Raw genomic sequence first — 20,116 nt, forward strand, 5'->3', positions numbered from 1 at the left:
CCTGTATGTGTGGAGTGAATGCTTGGGCATGCAGTAAGTCTGTTATACTTTTGAACAGAAAGCAGGTGTGTAAGACTCAGCTTTTAGTGTATGTCTTTTTACAATGAAGCACTTGAACACTGTGCAATCACTTGCGTCCAATGAGATGCTGTTTTCTAAAGTGGATAGGAAAGAACAATAGGAAAAAATGAAGGGGGTCAGAAATGAATAGGTTTTGTGTTGTGGTATTAGCTGATATTTATTAGATAAATGTACTTTTACAAATAAACAGATGGAAGCTGGCTTAAGTGTTGTCTAGTGATGTAATTCCCTGCAGCAGTAAATAACTTCCACTGTGGCTACTCACTCTGAAGTCATTCTTCCAGATCAGATACATTTCATGGAGTGAACTCTACTTTTGTTTTGTAGAGGAAATCATACAGATTTTAGATTAAAAGAAGTGAACTGGGCAGTAACTTGGATAGATTGCTTTAAAGTGTGCTGGAGTGGCTAATTTCATGGTCTAGTGATGGTGCTGTGGGCCATCAGGCAGGCAACCAAATTCAATTTCTGCTCTCTCAGGCCAGCCTGGGAAAATCCTTAGGGATATGGTAGGGTGTGGAAGATGTTCAGGGGGAAAAAAAAGGGTCACTGTGTATAAAACTACTAAATACTTCTGGGATACAGTGAAGAGAAGCTTTAACTGAGAGCACGCCCATGGGTTTTTGTACTGGAAGCTGTCTAAATGGATATTTTACAGTTGGACAAGTTTGGACTCCAATGTAGGCAGTCCAATTATCTAATCAGTGGGCAGAACTGTTTCCTTCAGTCTTCTCTTGAGGAGCCTTTTTTACCCATCAACATTAAAATCTATTTGAAAGATATGCCCAGATAATTCCATTCCTATGGACTATGTGGTACAAGGATTAATTTCCGCAGTGTTTAAATTTTTTTAGAACACTTTTTTCATAACTTGAACTCTTCTTTTTTTTACTCTTGCCTTTTTCCAGACCCAACAGTAATAACAAAGATGCCTGGCCATCATTACAGAGTTCAAGTAAATCAGCCAACGGTTTAACAATGGAACACAGGAAAACGCCTCCTATATTAGAAAATGGCACAGACCCAGAACACATGACTCCAGATGGTCCAGACTCAGATTTCGGGTAATTGTGCTGCCTTTTATACTTTAGCTAGCTTGCTTTCTCTCTCACTTAATGGTGTGGAGGGATGGTTCTCTGGCCTCTCTGGTTGGAGAGCTGGATTCAAAATTTCATCAGGTCACATACAGAAACTAGTTTGGGCTCAGCCTAGCCTCTACCCCATGTCAAAAACACTGCATGTGTGACAGTTTGGGAAAATCCTAGAGCTAAGATAATAGGTGATGGTGCAAGTAAGGATTGAGGTGAACTGGCAGCACTACAGTCATAGGAAGCTTGTGTAGAAGCTTCCCACACTAAGCATGTTCTAGCCAGGGATAAGTCCCCCACATTTATGAACAACTTCTAAAGTTCTTCAAGAAAAGTATAATTCTTGTAGTGCATTAGGAGGCTTTTAGTTGATGACTTTTGAAAAGTTGGCTTATGATGGCCCAAAAGGTAAAAGTTGTAATACTAAATATTTACTTCCATCTCTTCACCTTGATGTGTTCTAGGAACTTAGTCACAATATTCAGGGTTTCCTGTGTTTTTGTACACTAGCATGAATGGCAGGGCACCACAGTTTGCTGAAATTCCTTTGTGCCAAGGAGTCTCATCCACTTGGTTGACAGTTTCCCAACATACTGTCACACGGGGTCTCTGAATTTCTTTATAGTACCATTGGTATCCGCTTCCATCATAAACATTGTTGGGCAGATTTTGCTACATCTTGCAATCATATCACCACAGGCTGTGATTCCATTAGATCTCTTGGGCTAAACTGGGTTGGGTTAATGCAGGTTTTAGAAGGGAGAAGACAAAGGAAAACCCAGAATATCACAGATGTAGTGGTGGTGATTCAGCAGCTATTCTTCCTTTTGAATCAGCATTGAATCAAACCTTAACATGGTGATAAGAGAAATTTCACTTTTGAAGATCACACCTTTTGGTTGAGATGTAAGAGGGGCCATTCTCATTTGTGTTCAGAAATCCTATGGTGCTTCACCCAAGAGTAGGAGTGTTGACAAAAGTGTCTTGGGCAAATTCCAATTAGGTAATTCAGCTTCTAAAATTTCCCCTCTAGTTTCAGTTAACTCTGATATTCTTCACTTTCAGTCGTTTATTGCTGTGTGCAGCTAAACAGTTGCTAAGTTTCACTCTGGCGGTGGCTGAATTTCAGCAGTGGACAAGCATATTATAGGCTGTACTGGGATCTTTCTGAATGGAATTCACTACATAAGCAAAATTATTAAAATACAGGGATTCATTGATGGGGTTGTAACTATAGCTTGTAAAACTTGTTCACTTAAAGACCCTTTGTATAGATCAAGTATAATCTGTTTTGCTTCTCACAATTGGATTGTCATAAACAATCACATACTTCAGGATGCAACAATACTATTATTGTCAATGTCACTGTAGGGCTGAACATCATTTAAGCATTTTTTTTTCTGCCAAGAACTGAATACTTAGGACTTGGCTACATAAGGACATGCAGGAATGTTAATTTGAATTAACTAAAGGTATGAATTTGAAGTGGATTAGTTAAAACCACATTAAATCCCTGTGTGGATGCTGCTGTTCAGAATTAATAGCCTTAATTTGGTTTAGTTTTAATTCACTTCAGAGTGAAGTAAGGCAACTGCAGTTAATTTGGATGAATTTTCCACGTCTCTGTGTAGATAAGCTTTTAGTGAAGAGTTTGCAACAGAATTCTTGTGCTGTAGATGTACATTAACCTTTGTCATAAATCTCTGTTCAAAACATAAATAGGATAAGTTATTCTTACAGAACTTGACTTTGCTTGAGGTGAGCAAGAAATAATTAAGTGGACTACCTTGGAATAGGCATCTTCTATATATCTGTTCTTATGTGATTTTTGTCCTTCTAAATTATTTTTAAAGTACTTAAGGCCCAATTCTAATCTCTGGTGTAAGGTTTAACCAATGTGCTTAAGCACAGAAATTGCTGTTACCCAAGTCCTGTGCTTTCTGATTAAGTTTTAATTTAATTCTAATCTCTTAATTGATGTTTTCTGGCTAGCCAAATGGCCTTGTACAATAATAGGTCTCAAACTTCACAGCAGCAGGACATTTTAACAACTGGCTGGGGTCTAGAGGGCTGCACCCAAGTAAAAGAACTCAACATTAAATATGAATTACTTTCGCACCAAAGACAATGTTTGTAATTTGACCTGTATTGAACTGTGGCTTTCTAATAAAAATGTAATATTCTAAAGTTCCTCATGTTACTTTTGATATTCTTTCTCTGCAGAGGCAAGCGTTTGGGTCTGTACAGTCTGACACTTGTACAGGCCTCTGCTGTGCTAGGAGTAGATAAGCTATACTTGTGGTCATAGTCTGAATTTGTGGGACTTTTGCATCTGGACCTACACTGATTTCCTAGGCTAGCATGGAATTCAGAGCACTCCGGACTGCCCCTAAATGGCTGTCAGAATCTCTTAGAATGGCTGCAGTGATTCTGAGGTGGCATTTTTGTCCTTTTCTCTCTGGTTTTTCATTTTTCTCTGCATTTATCTTCTGTTTTTAGACCTTGCCTCGTCTCAGATTTTCTGAGTCTGCAGACGTAACTCCCTCTCCACCTTAGTAGTTGTCCAGGCCCAAGTTGAAACACCAGTGACGAACCATTCTGGGAAGTTGAACTGCCACTGCCTAGTCTCTCTTTCTCTAGATGAAGGATGTCAATCTTCAAGGCAGTTAATCTCATACCTCTTATAAGCATGAAATATACATTAGGGACGGGGGAGCTACGTTCTTTGTGCATCTCAGTAACAAACCCATGGTACTAAAATTTTTTTTACAGAATTGAAGGATAACAAATTTGGAATTGCAGATGGACCATTGGCTGCTCAGTAGAACAATGTACAAGCAGAATAGAATGTATGAAATACACCTCTATGGCTATAAACTAAAACTTGGCAAATGGTAGAACTGGAACACTTCTGATTTAAGAAGTTCTCAAACAATAGGTGGAGTTTCCGTCATAATCTCTTGAAATTAGTTTTGAGCAATTTCTGTTCTAAGCGTTTATACCACAAAATAAGCCAACTTCTTATGTTCACTTTGGTTATTCTGTCGTTTGCATATATCTTACTTGATTTTTTTTTTCCTCCCCATCCCTTTCTCCAGCCCTATCGACAAACCTTCAGACGCTCTCAGTATAGGAAATGGTGACAACTCACAGCAGGTATGGCCTGAAAGCCAACATTATGTAAATGTGAATTGTATTTGTTTGAAGTTCAGTTGCAACCTTTATTTTGAGAGAGACGTGTTTTTTTTGTGAAGTATCAGTGTGGCATGTTAGTTTCTTTTGCTAACGGTCGACTAATTTTAAATGTCTTTTGATCAAAAAATGGGCTGCATCAGGCTGATTTGTTTGACATTTAAACTGTGTGCTCACAGAAGTAATCTTAATTTAATCTGAATTTTTCTAGTCTTCAAACTGAATTTTAAAATGTTTTATTAATAAGGAATGACTTTAAGTCTAAGGATACATATCTTATTCTATTGTATTTTTTCTCCCCTGCCACCAGATGACAAACAGTGACACACCTTCACCACCACCTGGTTTATCAAAACCCAATCCAGTCATACCCATCAATTCATCCAATCACAGTGCGCGGTCTCCTTTTGAAGGGGCTGTAACAGAGTCACAGTCGCTGTTCTCGGACAACTTCCGGCACCCCAACCCCATCCCAAGCGGGCTCCCCCCATTCCCCAGCTCTCCACAGACTTCTAATGACTGGCCCACAGCACCAGAACCACAGAGCCTCTTCACATCAGGTATGAAAGCCTGGTTAAGGTGTTGGAAGTCACTTACGTTTGAAGTTTATGCCTCTTTATTTTTTTCTCACCATTATTTTAATTGCATTTGAGAGTCAACTAAATGCATGTTTACTTAATTCTTATCAAGAAATCACTCTTCCCAGCATCCCAACTCCTTGTTGGAGTTATCAGAGCATCTAGTGCAGTAGTATTCATATCTGCTTAAATGTTAAAAGCACAATTTATTACAGATCTTAGTGTTGAAAGCATGTTGTTCAAGATGTTTTGCTTAAAATAACAGAACAACATAGAGAGGTAGGAGCAATATTTACCAAAAGCGATATTCGTATTATAATCTGAAGATCCAGTATGCACAAGTTTGTAATTATATTTAGTGAAGTGGTTATGACAGAGTTTTTGGCTGATGGTTATGCAAGCTAGCTTAGTCTCCATCTTTTTTGGCCAGTGTTTGACTACACAATCTAGGGCCAGCTGCAGCCACTGAAAGGTAACTACATTGCATAGATGGTTTCTTTTAGAATATCCATTCACAGAAATGGGATGTTGTGCTGTATCAGGTACATGAACTGAAATTAGACATACTCTGTACTGGTATCAAGTGTCTAGTGGTTAATGGCACATAGATGTTCCATAGGAACCTGCAAGATATTTTAAAGAATTCTGCCTCGTAGATCTTTTTCATTTACGAGGCAGTGTATTACCAAACATGTTTGTCCAAGATCAGAATGCTTGTTGCTTGAGTTAATATATTTTTCAATTCAGGTAGAGAATAAAACATGATCATCCTGTTTTGTCATCAAAATTCATAGTAAGGAAATGATGGGTATTGGAGATTGATCATGTAAGGAATAAGCAACAGTGGAGGGTGAACTCCCAGGCAACATAGATCTGGTTTCCACTTCTGTCATTTGTGCTTTATGGATTATGTTGCCACTTAAATTTAAGGTTATGTCTAAACTGTGGATCTTGCAGTAGCACAGCTCTATCACTATTGCTCTGCCACTGTAACGTCACCAGTGTAGCTGCTCTTTGCTGGCAGGAGAGCGCTCCCCTGCTGGCATAATTAAACCACCCCCAGCGAGTGGTGTTAGCTATGTCTGCAGGAAAACCTCTCCTGCTGACATAACACTGTCCACACCAACACTTTTGTCTGTGAAACTTATGTCAGTCAGGGGTGTGGAAAAAAACAAAAAAGTTTTACTGACAAAAATGGTAGTGTAGACAAAGCCTAAATGTGGAATATCTACTTTCCTCATGCTTAGTGTCTGTCTGATTCTCATATTGGGGACAAAAGTGGAAGCTGAGTTTCTAGTCTTCTGAGAACTGATGCACAGAGCAGTTTCCATAATTTCTCCACTCTTCTCATAATGGTGTGTACTCCTCTAAGCAGTTGATTTCACCTTCTCCCTCCCAACAGAGAGGGAGACCGTGCAAATGCTCATTTGTGATACTGCCTTATAGAAGGGGACTTGCTGGCTCAGAATCTGTCTCCAGCATGTTGTCTGTTATACTTTCTCCAAAAACTGAATGACTGCTTCCAGTGTTCAGAGACTATGAATTTAATATTTTTAAAACATATATAAACAGTAAGATGAACTAGATATACACAAAGGAAATGAAAATGCAAAGAAGAGTTTTTGGTAACTTGTGTCCACAACAGTGCTTCAAAGCACGTATCAATGTACAGTACAGCTATTTTTCTTCAACTTCCTTTGTCAAGGTGCATATTTTACTCATTCATGTAATTTGGGTTTGTTTATACTCTGCAAGATATTTCCCAGTGTTGCTCAGAAGTCATCAGTACTTGTTTTCAGAAGTACCAGAAGCGAAATCTTTTCCCCTCCTACAAAGTTGTTACATATAAGCCCTGAAATACAACATTAGAACTGAAAGCAGACTATTGAATTTAACAGCACCTTTATTTAATAAGACTAAGGGATTTTTACTTTGTCGCTCTGACTAATGCATTTTTCAGTGGAAAACTTTTACTAGTAAAAACTCAAACAATATTGTGTGCAAGCACCGGTTTAGTCATCCTATATTTCTGTTCTTTGCTCTTACCAAATAAATATCTTCAGTAAGGGCTTTCATTTTTTGCATGTCAGACCTGTTTCTGCTGTATCCTGCAGTGAAATCAGTTCTGTCTGTAATATCTCAAATAACCCCAAATTCCTAGTTAGTTTGTAGTGGGGTGAGAGAGAAAGATAAGATGGGCTGTGGAAGTGGAAGTACTTATTCAAATACCAGATGTTTTTGGGGCAATGTCATAAAATGTATGAATATGAAAAGTGACTGGATGTTGACATTTAATAATATTGGATCTGAAAACTGCAGAAATATATTAAAAAAGACTAAAGAGGTGAGATTAGTTCAGATGTTAAATGTCGTCATCCCTCTTCTCCAACAGAAACCATCCCAGTATCCTCCTCTACAGACTGGCAAGCGGCATTTGGGTTTGGCTCTTCCAAACAACAAGAGGATGACTTAGGGTTTGACCCCTTCGATATCACCCGCAAAGCCTTAGCAGACCTGATTGAGAAGGAACTGTCAGTCCAAGACCAGCCTTCCCTCTCACCCACATCTCTTCAGAACCCTTCCCTGCACACTACAACCGCCAAAGGGTCAGGGTCTGGATTCCTGCATCCTGCTGCACCCTCAAATGCCAACTCTCTCAGTAGCACCTTTCCAGTCTTGCCACAGAGGTTCCCGCAGTTTCAACAGCACCGAGCAGTTTACAACTCCTTCAGTTTTCCAGGCCAAGCAGCTCGCTATCCTTGGATGGCCTTCCCGCGCAATAGCATCATGCACTTGAACCACACAGCAAATCCCACCTCAAATAGTAATTTCTTGGACTTGACTCTCCCGCCACAACACAGCACAGGTCTGGGAGGGATCCCTATATCAGGTAGGTGAACCAAGGCAGCCATGAATATATCACCTGATTCATGCCTTCAGCTTCTCTGAGCCAGGGTGGAAGGAGGGGGATAGCCAGCTACCAGTGCTAGACTGCTTCTGTGATTGTCATCCTGGGATTCTTTTGGGGCTACATTGTTTTAAATGGACCCTCTTTCATTTTTTTCGGAAGGTTTAATTGGATGTTTAGCCTTGTAACACTGAGCTTTATAAGGAAGGTGGAGTATCTTGTGCCCAATTATTTCATTTGAAAAGAGATTGGTATTTCAGTTCTTCAGTCTTGCCAAGGTCTGGCTTTCCATGAAAACTTAAAAGGAAGAGTAGGCCTTGGAATTCCAATCAGACTCCAGTATCAACATGCAGGTGCTAATCCAAGTTTTAAAAAGATATCAAAAATTCTTTGCAAGCATTAAGAGATCAAGCCACCGACCAGCTGTCTTAGCTAGATTGTTCCCTTCCACATGCAAGCAAAACAAACTGCATATTTATCAGTCCATGCTATTTATTTCTGCACTTCAAATGGTTTTAATGTTTTACATGCAATCTTCGATATCCTAAGAGAAAACAGGCCAGTTCTGGACCATGGCTGGATTGGTGGGTTATTGCAACAACGGATTGTGACTAGAGGGCTAAATAGCCAGACCGTTGGTCTGGTTCACTTCTGGGATTTGGAGCTCATTCTGTACTCTCAAGCTGCCTTTAATAATTTGGCCTCAACAGGTGTGTTCCAGGAAAAATACATTTATATGGAATTTTGTATTCAAGATGACTAGGAATTTAAGGAAGAAAGTCTCCTAAGCCATTTGCAGTCATGGGTTGAGGAAAGCTGCTCCGAGACATTGCCACTATTTTCTTTGAGCATTTTGGAGAAATATGTCGCAACTTCCTAAGTGTAAGAACTGTAGGACAATGGAACAGACAGCCTAGGGAGGTTGTGGAAGCTCCTTCACTGGAGGTTTTCAAAAGGATGCTTGATAGCCATCTGCCTTGGATGGTTTAGACTAATGATTCTCAAACTTTTTTTCCCTCGGACCCCTTGAAAATTTGGTGAGTCTCAATGGGCCACTTAATGATCTTTCCAAATGTTGTTTGTACCATTAGCTAATTATTGTAAAGCACTTTGGGTAAAAACACTAAAAAAAACTTAATTGTTTTTGTTCTACAAATAAAAGCACACAACTCATATTTTAATATCAGTAGTCTTACCTTTCTAATGGAATGGATGTGCCCTGTCTCCCCCGCCGCAGCAGACCCTGAGTTGGGGCTGGGAATGGGGAGAAGTCTCTCTCCCTTGCTGCTGCTACAGCCCCTGCTGGGAAGGAAGGGGATCGCTCACTCTTTCCTGCTGCCGCAGCCCTGAGCTGGGGAAAGTAGTCTTTAGCCACTGCAGCCCTGCATGTCCCAAATTCCCCTATTCCCTCTTCTCACTCCACTGCAGCCTCCCACCTACTCCATATTCTCCCCCGCCCCTAAGGCTTCCACCTCACCTTACATATGGCATCTTCTCCAGGGTCCAGGCACCTAATTATGGAGCCATGCAGGCATGGCTCCGCTAATTAAGTGGGTGACGCTTCATCCGCTTGTGTGCAGCCGCCTGGGTGCACACCTTAGAGGGATATCCACGGACCACCTGAAATGGAGCTCGCGGATGACTGCTGGTCCACAGACTACAGTCTGAGAATCTCTGGTTTAGACGCAACAAATCCTGCACACTGGCAGAGGGTTAGACTTGATGACCCTTGCAGTCCTTTCTGACCCTACGATTCTGTTAATCTAATGATGAAGAAAATCTAAAGGCGAGTGACCTAGAAACTTTTTACTACATATTTTTGCTGCTCAAGTGCGGAAGCTAATTTTGGCAGTTTCTTCCTTCTGCTTTGTCCTCTGAATCCTTGCCAGAGCCCGATCATTTTCAGGCTTTTTCCTAGGCCTCCCGAGGGTAAAACAAATATTTGTAGCCTGGAACAAACATTGGGAGTGTCCAGACTAGCCTTTACAATGAAGTTGGCTCCCTCAAGTTAAATGTTGATTAACTCAAGGGTTGTTTTGTGTTTAACACTCCCTTTAAGGTAAACAAGAGGACCTCTAGTTTTTTGCTACCTCGTTAAGGTGTTTACACTTACAACCTAACAATGCAAATAGATATTTTCACTTTTCACTAAATTAGATCAAATTTATTTGCGCATTCAGACACTGAAAATTATTCTGAGCTCTGTGACTTGATATAGTTTATCCTGGATGAGTGGCTAAAGGTGCTAGTCCAAGGGACCAATGGTAGGGTTGAGATTAGATACCTTGAGTCATTACGGTTTAAAAAAAAAAAATTCAGTGGTCTTGCAAAAATAACCTCAGCTTTGCAATAAGGCTTTTGATTCTGGCAAAATAAGTTTGCAAGGTCATCCTTAAAATCGCATCATTTAATTGCCTTTGGCCATGCTGTTTTCCCTTTTTGTACCCATGACTAGTAAATAGCCTGTCACTTACACATTTCACTGCCTGTTTTTAAAGGACAAATAATATCCTTAAACACCAATATTTTCTCTCAATATGTAACCATTAGAACCAATTCATCTTCCAAAAATATTTGCAAGTACAGAAAACACAAAATGAACATCTGCTGACATCTGTCGAAAGTTCCGTCATGCCAGCTTTGAACTCTTGTTAAGAAAGTGCTGAAGGTTACCTAGTTCAGTCTGGCAAGTCCCCTAGCTCTCCAACCCACATCCATAGTGGTTTTGATAAACTCCTTTAGAGGGGAATGTCCTCTGCATGGATGCACTGGCAAGTCTGTCTTTCTCTGATCCAAAATTAACAAAAGTACATGAAGGTCAGATCATTCTGTTGGATTATGGATTTTTATTGTATGAATTTGTTCTGTTTGCATGGAACATCACAAATGGGTTCTGTTCAATTACTGGGGGCTCCTAGGAATTACTGAAATATAAAATAATTATTCCTGGAAGATAGGAAGTACACTGACATTTCCACCTACATTTTCCTATGGCATATTGATCTATTAGAACACATCTTTTATTTCCCACCACTCACTGATAGTTCTCATTTCAGATAGGTCTTTGATCTGCAGAGCTTTCTACAAAATTACTCTTACTTTTTCATGTGATAACTTCCCATCCTTGGGCTTCTCTATACACATAGCTAAAATGGTATGACCCCTTAGTGTGGTTGTAGTTTTACAATCCATATGGGAAGAAAAAGTAATCCTGGTATAAGGCACATTTGTATGGGTAATTGCATCCATACTGGGCGATGGTACTAGTGTAACTAGATTAAGGTTGTGATTTTACCAGATAGTTACACCAATATTAAAATCTGGGTAGACTAGGTTTTTAAGGCTGTATTTACACTAAGGGGCTGTAACTGTCATCAGTGGTAGTACTTTTGTAGACAGGGTTCCAACAGCATCCAGCATTTTACTGACATGGTGATAAAAATACTCAAAGCTACTGGTGTCTTGTCTACACTAGGGCTTACCAGCAAGCTGAACACTTCTGTGGATCAGGGATCAGAAATAAATGCTTTCAGAATGCGTACAACTTACAAACAATAATCCTGGACTAGTGGTTAGAAAGAGAGGACATCTGAGCCTTCCAAGCATCATCCTGTTAACTTCTTTCCACTCACCCAGCCATTGTCAACATTTTTAAAATTTATATCTATATAAAATCAAACCTGATTAAAAGAGCCTCACAAAACTTTGATTTGAAATCAGCATACTGTTTGCTAGACTCTTCAGTCCCATGATTCACTAATTTTACTACAGAATATTGGGGGATGTTTAGCCAATTAAATTGCTGAACTTTTTAGTGCTATAATTTTGCATGAAGAAGTTACTTAGTGCCATAGAGTATGGCTCTTTCAGTTGTTCTGTTTTAACCATTAGTTCCATTTTTAAGGTTACAAAGGGAGAGAACATTTTAAAATTAATATCCATTTACATTGGTATTCAGTAGTTTTATTTTTCAGTGTTAACTTTAGGACACCATATAAATTTTCTCTTTAGTCCAGAACAGAATTATTTTCTTTACTTTGCAGTCCCATAACCCCAAAACAGCTGTTTATGAAGCCCAATCATATAAATGGAAGGACACTCAGGGCAGGGCACCATCTAAATGTATATAGGATCCATATTAAGAAAAAATCAAATGTGCATTTGACTTTATGCTTGTTCTGATGATTCATGAAGCAAATGTGTGTGATTGGGAGATCAGATATGATGAGTTGCCATATGACTCAAATGGTGGGAGAAGGCAGAGCGATAAACCTTCCAGATGTGGAGTGTTACATTAAAAAAGGAACACCAAATAGGATATGAGAGAGAGAATTTCATTTGCCGTCTTTTTCTAGTCTCTCACTCCCACTGACCACTCTGTTTGAATGTTCTCTAATGCCTTGCTCAATTTAATATTTCCACCTTTTCATCCTTTTCTTGGCCAAGTGCAAAGGATGTCCATCCACCTTTAATGTAACTGGCCAAACTTGCAGCACTGTCACAAACATTTTATTCATCTTCTGTCACCCTTCTGACATAATACTTTAAGGAAAACTACCTGTTTGTTTGGCACTCTTCTTTGTCATTTGGTCTTGTCTCAGCAGCATTGCTTACAACATTTCCACCATTATCAACAATTCTTTTTCCTTCTGCTGCTACCTTCCCAACACCCTAAAATCTGCTGCTACTCACTCTTTCATAAGCCTTTCTCTGACCATGACCTACACACTAATCACCAAAACTGAGCAGTGATTTTAGGTGCTCATCTTCAGACACCTTAAAGGAGTCTCCATTTTCAGAAAGTGAACACTTGCTATCAGATGCCAAGCTGGTACCCAAGATCACTATTCAGGTTTTAAAATCTTGGCTGATTTAGTCTTTAACCCCTTCTTTCTTAGCAAAATGATTGTGTTGCTATCAATGTTCAAACCACGTTTTGCATACTAGTCTCAACTATTTGTAATTTAGGTTTCACTATGACAATTGCCTAGTAGCATCTGTGTAGTCAGTCTTCATCAGCAAAAGTTTGTCGTGACCTCTGTGTAAATCTTGGCACTCACTGATTGACTTTGTCCTCCTGAATACTCTCTGTGACTGTTCAGGTGTCAGGTTTCTTTTCATTGTGGTTCTTCCCGCTCTAACACTGCTTTGTCTCTGGTGATTCCTCCTATTGAAGCTCAAGAGTTCAGTTCTAAGCCCTTTACTCTGCTACTTTTTCCTGTTATCCTGATACATTTTTCAATGGGTTCAGCACAATACGTAGTAGAGAGTAAATCCACTTATAACCAGTTTTCTGGAATTTCTTTAGTCTTATCTATCCCACAGTGTTAGCCGTATGAACTCCATTGAATGTCTTATACTATACAGGAACAACTATGAACTATCCTTTAAATCAATGGTTTTCAAACTATGGGTCGTAGAATGTAAGGCACTGGGTCGCAGTGACTCTGGTCAGCACCACCAACTGGGCTATTAAAAGTCCCATTGGCGGTGCTGCCCGGCTATGGCAGGCTAGTCCCTACCTGTTCCGACACTCATGCTGTGCTCTGGAAGCGACCAGCAGCAGGTCTGGCTCCTAGGTGGTGGGGGTAGGATGGCAATGGGAGCTGGGAAGCAGGGCTGCTGAGAGCAGGTTTGGGCTCTGGTGAAAATTTTTTTGAGGGGGCCCTCAGCAAGGGCAGACTGGCTAAACAGGGCTGGGGAAGCCAGACCCCGGGCCCCCTTCCAGGCCCCGGTAATTTGTACTGGCTTTCTCCCCCACCCACTCCCCAAATCGAACCTGCTGGGAGGTGGGGTGGTGTGCCTGCGGACAAGAGCCACACAGCCACTTGCATGCCTCTGCCTAGGAGCCAGACCTTCTGTTGGCCGCTTCCGGAGTGCAGCGTGGTCCACGGTGCTTGGACAGGCGGGAAGCCTGCCTCTGCACCCTGGCTACGCCGCTGACCAGAAGCCACTGGAGGTAAGCCTGCTCCCCAGTCCCCTGCCCCAGCCCTGAGCCCCCCTCAAACCCAGAGCCCTTTCCTGCACCCCAAATCCCTCATTCCTGGCCCCAACCCAGAGCCCTGACCCCACCCCTTCCGACACCTATTCCCAGTCCCACCCTACAGACCTCACCCCAACCCTCTTCCCCAGCCCTGAGCCCCGCCCACACCCCAAAGCCCTCATCCCCAGCTCCGCTGGGTTGCGGGCATCCACTGGCTCGCCAGAAAAAAGTTTGAAAACTACTGCTTTAAATTACCCCTCTTAACCGATTTGTCAAGTCTCTGCTTACTTCAGCCATGTTCACTCATGGATTAATCTTTCACCTAAATATCGGTCAAGGGTTTGTGGGACAAATTTCAAACTCTATTCTGCCTTCTGATCTCCCATTTTGCCTTCAGTTCCCATAACCATGGCCCTCTCCTTGACTCTGATCTTCCAATATATGCTTTGCCTGCAAACTTGCCTATTGTCACTTCTGCAATATTGCCTCTGTGTACTCCCCCCGTCTTGATGCCACCTCTGCAGAGATCTTTATCTTGCTTTGAATACTGTAACCCCTTTAAGAGTTTCTCCAGTTCCTGTTTGTTCCAACATGTGCAAAATGTTGCTTCCCACAAATGCATATACCCAGGTTCCCTACTAATTTCAGGGACCAGTCTGACTTTGCCTTGTTTTTAAAAACCAACCATAGACATGTTTCATTCTGCCTCTTGAATCTTATCTCTTTGGTCTCCATCTACTCCCTCAACTCATTAACTAAGTAAGAAGTTATTGAGAGAGAAAGTCGTGTGTGTTCAAGAACTTTCTACGCATCTTCTCCCATCTGGAGCACTCATTGTTTCTCAAACTTTTTTTAAAATCTCATTTGTGCGCTTACCTTTTGATGTTAATTTTGTAATTGTATTTAACCCTGAGGTGTTTCAGATACAGTTGTGTGAAAGATGCTATTCCTAATAAACCTCACTGTATAAATATCAGTGCACTAGTCTATAGCAGTGGTTCTCAACCTTTTTTCATTTGCGGACCCTTAAAAAACTTGCAATGGAGATATGGACTTCTTTGGAAATTTCGAATGGACATGCCAGAACCCTTTGGAAATCTACTGTTAGTGTATATATAGTTGAGTTCTGTTCTGTCACTTTTCAGTCTGTCTTTTGTGGACCCCTTAGATATAGTCCGCAGACTGAGAACTACTGTTTTTATAGGACATTGTTTTGTGTATTTGCAAGTTTTAATAAACTTTCAACCTGAACTGTCCTAACCTGATGAACTAACTCGTACACTAGCACTAATAGTAACACTGAGGTTCCAGATTTTCAAAATGTTTTGAACCTTCCTAACTTATAAAATTAGTAGCATTTTAAAATGTTTCAAGAACTCTTGGAGCCAAGTTTTTTCTCCCTTAACTGCAACAAATTCAGATGGACTACGAATGTCAATAACACAGCTAGGATGGAAATAAATATTTTACTGGTGAAAATAGACTTCTCAGAGGACTGAGTAAGAGTGACTTCCTTCTGTAAGCTGTTGATTGTGACCAAAGATGATATTTGGTGGCTTTTTGCTATTTGTTTCACTTTGTAGTGGATAGGTGGTTCATGCCCTTTTTGGTAGTTGCACTAGAGGAGCAAGGTATTCCTTTAAAATAGGTTGTATTCAGTTTCCATCCCTAGTGGTGGGGAAAGTTAGCACTCATTTTGTGGGGTAAAAAATACTTCAGTCCTCATGGCTGTAAATTCTTCATGTTTCAGTGCTAAATTTTTGTTTTGCTTTTTGAAAAAGGGATGAATTGAAAGCTAAAAGATGTTTAACCAGAAATCAGCGTATTGACAGAATAAGTCCCCAATTCTGGTTAGGGCCTCTGGATGCTATGGCTGTAGAAGTAGTAGACTTCCCCTTATGCTAGATTTTTGACATGTTCCATTTCTTGAAAGCACTTATCCTTAGGATCTAGAGCTGCTGTTGCACATTTTTAAAACTCAGAGTAAAATTCAAAATGTACAACTTGCCTTGTGAGTCAATCTAAAAAACATGTTACGAGTAGAATAGTTAGCACACACTAAAATGGTTAAATACATTTGACCTTGGATAGACTGAGAAGAGGTCAAAAGTTGAGGTCCTTCATTCAAAACTCCCCGCAACAGCTTTCTTTTTAAACCAGAGGATTATTAGTATGCATGTTTCAACAGGTTGAATGCAGCAATATTTTAGAGGAGGAAGATCTTTCATTACTGAGGGCCCTAAGTTGTTATAAGGCTTTATTGGTCAAAACAGATATCCTAAATTTCAGTTAGAACCTATCTGGCAACAAATGCAGATTGCCAAACTCTGATAGGCATTCAGCACAAGTGCACATTTCTGAATGAACGTGTTTCTGAGTAGAACATAACTTTTTGCTATCTGCAATTGTTTTTAAAAAATGGAGTAACTTAATTTGTAAGAATATAAAAATCTCAATGTGAAATTAGGCTGTCTGACTTGTTTCAGTATATGCAAATTTGATCCCTTTCCTCAGCATTGGAATCACGTGTTGGGAAAAGGATATTAAGCTGCATTTGAAGTTATTTGTAGGGAAAGGTATCTTTTTAAACACATTTTTTTGCATATGTAAGTGGGTTATCTGAAGATAACCTTCAATAATCATACTGAATCTAGTTTCAGATACCTTGTTTTCCTTTGTTTCCTTTCCTTCTTCTCTCATCTGATCTGATCACAGAATAACTCTATAAAGGTACCTGCAAATATACATTAATGCTTAACCATCCTAATTTATTTGTTACAAAGACAGGAAAGTCAAGAATGGCTCCAGTCGTCCTCAGTGTGCACACATGCACTGCACTAAACTTATTCTTAGCTCTGAACATAGAATTATAAGATCCTAGGACCAAAAATCCCAATTTTAAAATTGTCCTCTGCATTCTTCTTTTAGGATCTGGAAGTCTTTTTCACTGATTTACAATTTTTAAGTGAAGGTTGAGGTTCTACTTACAGACTGCATCAGTCATTAGCATTAAACATACCCAGAATAGGTTCATTTTGATCATCCCGTGTGCATGGATGTTATGTACCACTCCCATTTTTAACCAGTATGTGCTTTGTCTATATCCCAGATAAATATTTCCACTTGTTTCAGTGTCGTCATTGCTTCCCCTTCAGCTCATCATTGCAGGTATTGGCCCTTAGGCTAGTATATGGTGAGAATTGCCAGTGTAGTATTTTTGTCCTTTCTGAATAAAATGAAAAATGCTCGGATACTATCAGCCAGTAAACATTCTATGCATATAATGGCAACTAGGTGGAGGCCTCACTTGATGAATTTTTCAATTTTTTTTTAAATATACTGAACTGATGTCACTTTGCATGAACAGGGCGTAGTGCAGTGTGGCCCCAAACTGATTAAGGCTTCTAGCTGTTAAAATATATAAATGTTTGTTAAACATTTAAAAATTCAGCATCACAGATGCAGGTGTGGTCTGTGAAAACCAGTGGTATGAAGGCATGTATTGCTTTCAAACAACCTATATTCCTCCATATGTTTGTGCAGCCTGTTTTCTCACAGCTTAAATTAAGTGACCTGCAACTGTAATGGCACCAAATGTAGCTCTTTGTTTACATAACCTTAATTTGTGAGCTGAAGATTACAATCACTTTCCTGAAACTACAGACAAAAATCTCTTCTCAAATCCACTCAGTAGAACTCCATTCTAGTCTTCTCTCCTTACATGCACAGCTCTCCCATTGAATATCTGACTCCAGATATGCCTTGTGGTACTCTCGAGGTGGAGGGTGAGTACTCTTCCCTTGAAAATAAAATTGGTAGGTGGCTCCTTTTTAAGTCTTATCCAGTCACTAAAGGCCTAGTTAAAGATCATAACTCCAAAGAATCTTCCTCCCACATGAGATAAAATTTAATGCTCACAGGAGCTGAGCTGAGTTCCAGCACTTCCTCAAAAGAAACTTTGAAGTTTTGTTTCCCAAAAACAATTTAACTGATGTGAAGGTTACATGAATGAAATAGATTAGAGGAAATAAAATATGAAAGAGAGAAGAAATGGGAGGATCCGTTAGAACCTATTCTGAAGTTCATTCTTGTTCCACATCTACAACTTGGGCTCTGTTGCTCAACCCAGAGCAACAATGCAGTATTATGAAAATTCCCCTGCTTTCCCATCTGCCCCATGCTCTACTTAAAAGTGCATTAAAGGGGATTCTCTGCTTTCTGTTCTCTATTTTCTGCTCAGAACCGCAATGCAATGCATTCTGTGAAGGGTGTAGTTGTTATACACTGTTGTAAAGATGTGTGATCCTTTGCTACTCTTCTGTTGCTACCACAATGGAACTGCACCAGTGGTGAATTTAAACATCTGAATTTTGCCAATGCAGATGTATGCTAAGAGTTTCCATTTTGTTATCATTGGTAAATGACACTTCAACTCCTTGTTTTTTCATAGGAGATGCATTGGCTATGAGTACGACCCTACTAAATTCACCTTTTTGGTCAATTTCATGGCCATAGGATTTTAAAAATCATAAATTTCATGATTTCAGCTGTTTAAATCTGAAATTTCCCAGTGCTGTAGTTGTTGGGGTCCTGACCCAAAAAGGAACGGGGGGCGGATTTGCGATGTTGTTGTAGGGTTGTTGTGATACTGCTATTCTTACTTCAACACTGCTGCTGGTGGCGGCGGCACTGCCTTCAGAGCTGGAGAGCGGCAGTTGCTGGCCAGGAGCCCAACTCTGAAGGTAGAGCCACCGCCAGCAGCAGCGCAGAAGTAAGGATGGCGTAGTATGATACTGTCACTCTTACTTCTGCATTACTGCTGGTGGCGCGCTGCCTTCAAAGCTGGGCGCCCAGCAACAGCTGCTGCTCTCCAGCTCCCCATCTCTGAAGGCAGCACAGAATTAAAGGTGGCAATACCATGGCCCTTCTAAAATAACCTTGTGACTGCTCCCCTGCAACTCCCCTTTGAGTAAGGACCCCAATTTGAGAAACACTGGTCTCCCCGTGAAATGTATATAATATAGTGTGTAAGGACTCAAAAGACCAGATTTCTTGGTTTTGGATGTGTTTTTCATGGCCATAATTTAGTAGGGCCCTAGCTATATGCCCTGGTCATTAGGATTTTTAGACTTCTTTTTTTAAAAGGTTTTACGTGCTGACGTCAATGTAGGTTGTAGTCAAACTGAAATAAAATGGTAATGGTACTTGTGCAAGCTTTACGCACTTGGCTCTCAGAATAAGAACCTTCACAGTGGATTGTGTTGTTCTTCAACGTAGGATCATGCATGTCATCTTGGCTCCTCCTTGGTGGGACTTGAATGCCATCCCAGGCTTCCCTATAGTGTGGCTTCCGAGGATCAGACTGGGAAAAATTATAAATGGTGGTACACTCCAAAGCTACACTCTCAACCCAAGCTTTGCACCTTTGTGATAGCAAAGAGATGTTACTAATAGTACGTTGCGCAGATCTTCATATGATCACTTCTCTCCTTTCTTGCATGCTGTGATCAACAGTAAATTTGTAATACTTTATTAAAAAAAAAAAAAAAAAATTCCCCTCTCACCCCTATGGGTGGTATGTGTCTTCCTCAACCTCGGGGTCCTCTACCAGAGGCCTGGGGTTTGGGTTCTGCGCAGTATCTAGCTGTTCTAGCACTGCACTCTTCTGGACAGACAGCTCGATGTTGTTCTGGGATCTGTGTGGGCCTCCACCAGCTTAGGAGTCACAGCCAGGGCTCCTACCACCACAGAGACCACTTGGCTCACTTTCCCATCCTCTCTTAGTCTCTTTCGGCCCTGGTACTTCTCCAGCTTCTCATATTCCTTTTCTGATGTTGCTGTCACTTGGCGCTGCTATATCTATCAGCACCGCGTTGTCTGCCTCTTGTTCTATTACCACGCTGTCTGGTTGATTTGGCCAGTACCTGCCTGTCCGTTGGATCTGGAGTCCCACAGATCTTAGCCTGCTATTCTCCAACCTTCTGCGGAATCTCCCATCTGTCTTGGGAGTCTAGCCCATCGCTGTGCAGATGTTCCTTACACAATGCCAGCCACTTGGTTGTGCCGTTCAGTGTATGCTGTTCCTGCCTGCATCTTCATCCTGCACTATGTGTTGGACTGTTCTGAGCGCTCTCTGCACAGTCTGCACCTTGGTCTCTTCTAGTGTGGTAGACCCTGCTTCAATGGATCTGGTCTCAGTGGCCTGTTCCTAGTGTGCTATGTCTGCTGTATGTCGTTGTCATATGTCTTAGCCAGTCTTTCCAGCCACTGGATAGATTTCCCAATG

At 40.7% G+C, this 20,116-nt stretch overlaps 1 protein-coding gene across 18 annotated transcripts in view; it reads left to right on the plus strand.

The window, feature by feature from the left end:
* Positions 1-20,116, plus strand: part of CNOT4 (CCR4-NOT transcription complex subunit 4) — a 129,867-nt gene that overhangs the window by 87,929 nt on the left and 21,822 nt on the right. For 11 of the 18 annotated variants that reach the window (XM_075067341.1, XM_075067325.1, XM_075067330.1 and 8 more), the window contains 4 exons: positions 990-1,145; positions 4,268-4,325; positions 4,672-4,921; positions 7,332-7,829. In XM_075067341.1, the coding sequence (XP_074923442.1) occupies positions 990-1,145; positions 4,268-4,325; positions 4,672-4,921; positions 7,332-7,829 (962 nt within the window). The remainder of the gene's footprint in view (positions 1-989; positions 1,146-4,267; positions 4,326-4,671; positions 4,922-7,331; positions 7,830-20,116) is intronic. The other 7 variants (XM_032788599.2, XM_032788603.2, XM_032788602.2 and 4 more) reach the window with 1 other exon arrangement.

Source organism: Chelonoidis abingdonii, chromosome 1 (assembly GCF_003597395.2).
Source record: "Chelonoidis abingdonii isolate Lonesome George chromosome 1, CheloAbing_2.0, whole genome shotgun sequence".
NCBI lineage: Eukaryota > Metazoa > Chordata > Testudines > Testudinidae > Chelonoidis > Chelonoidis abingdonii.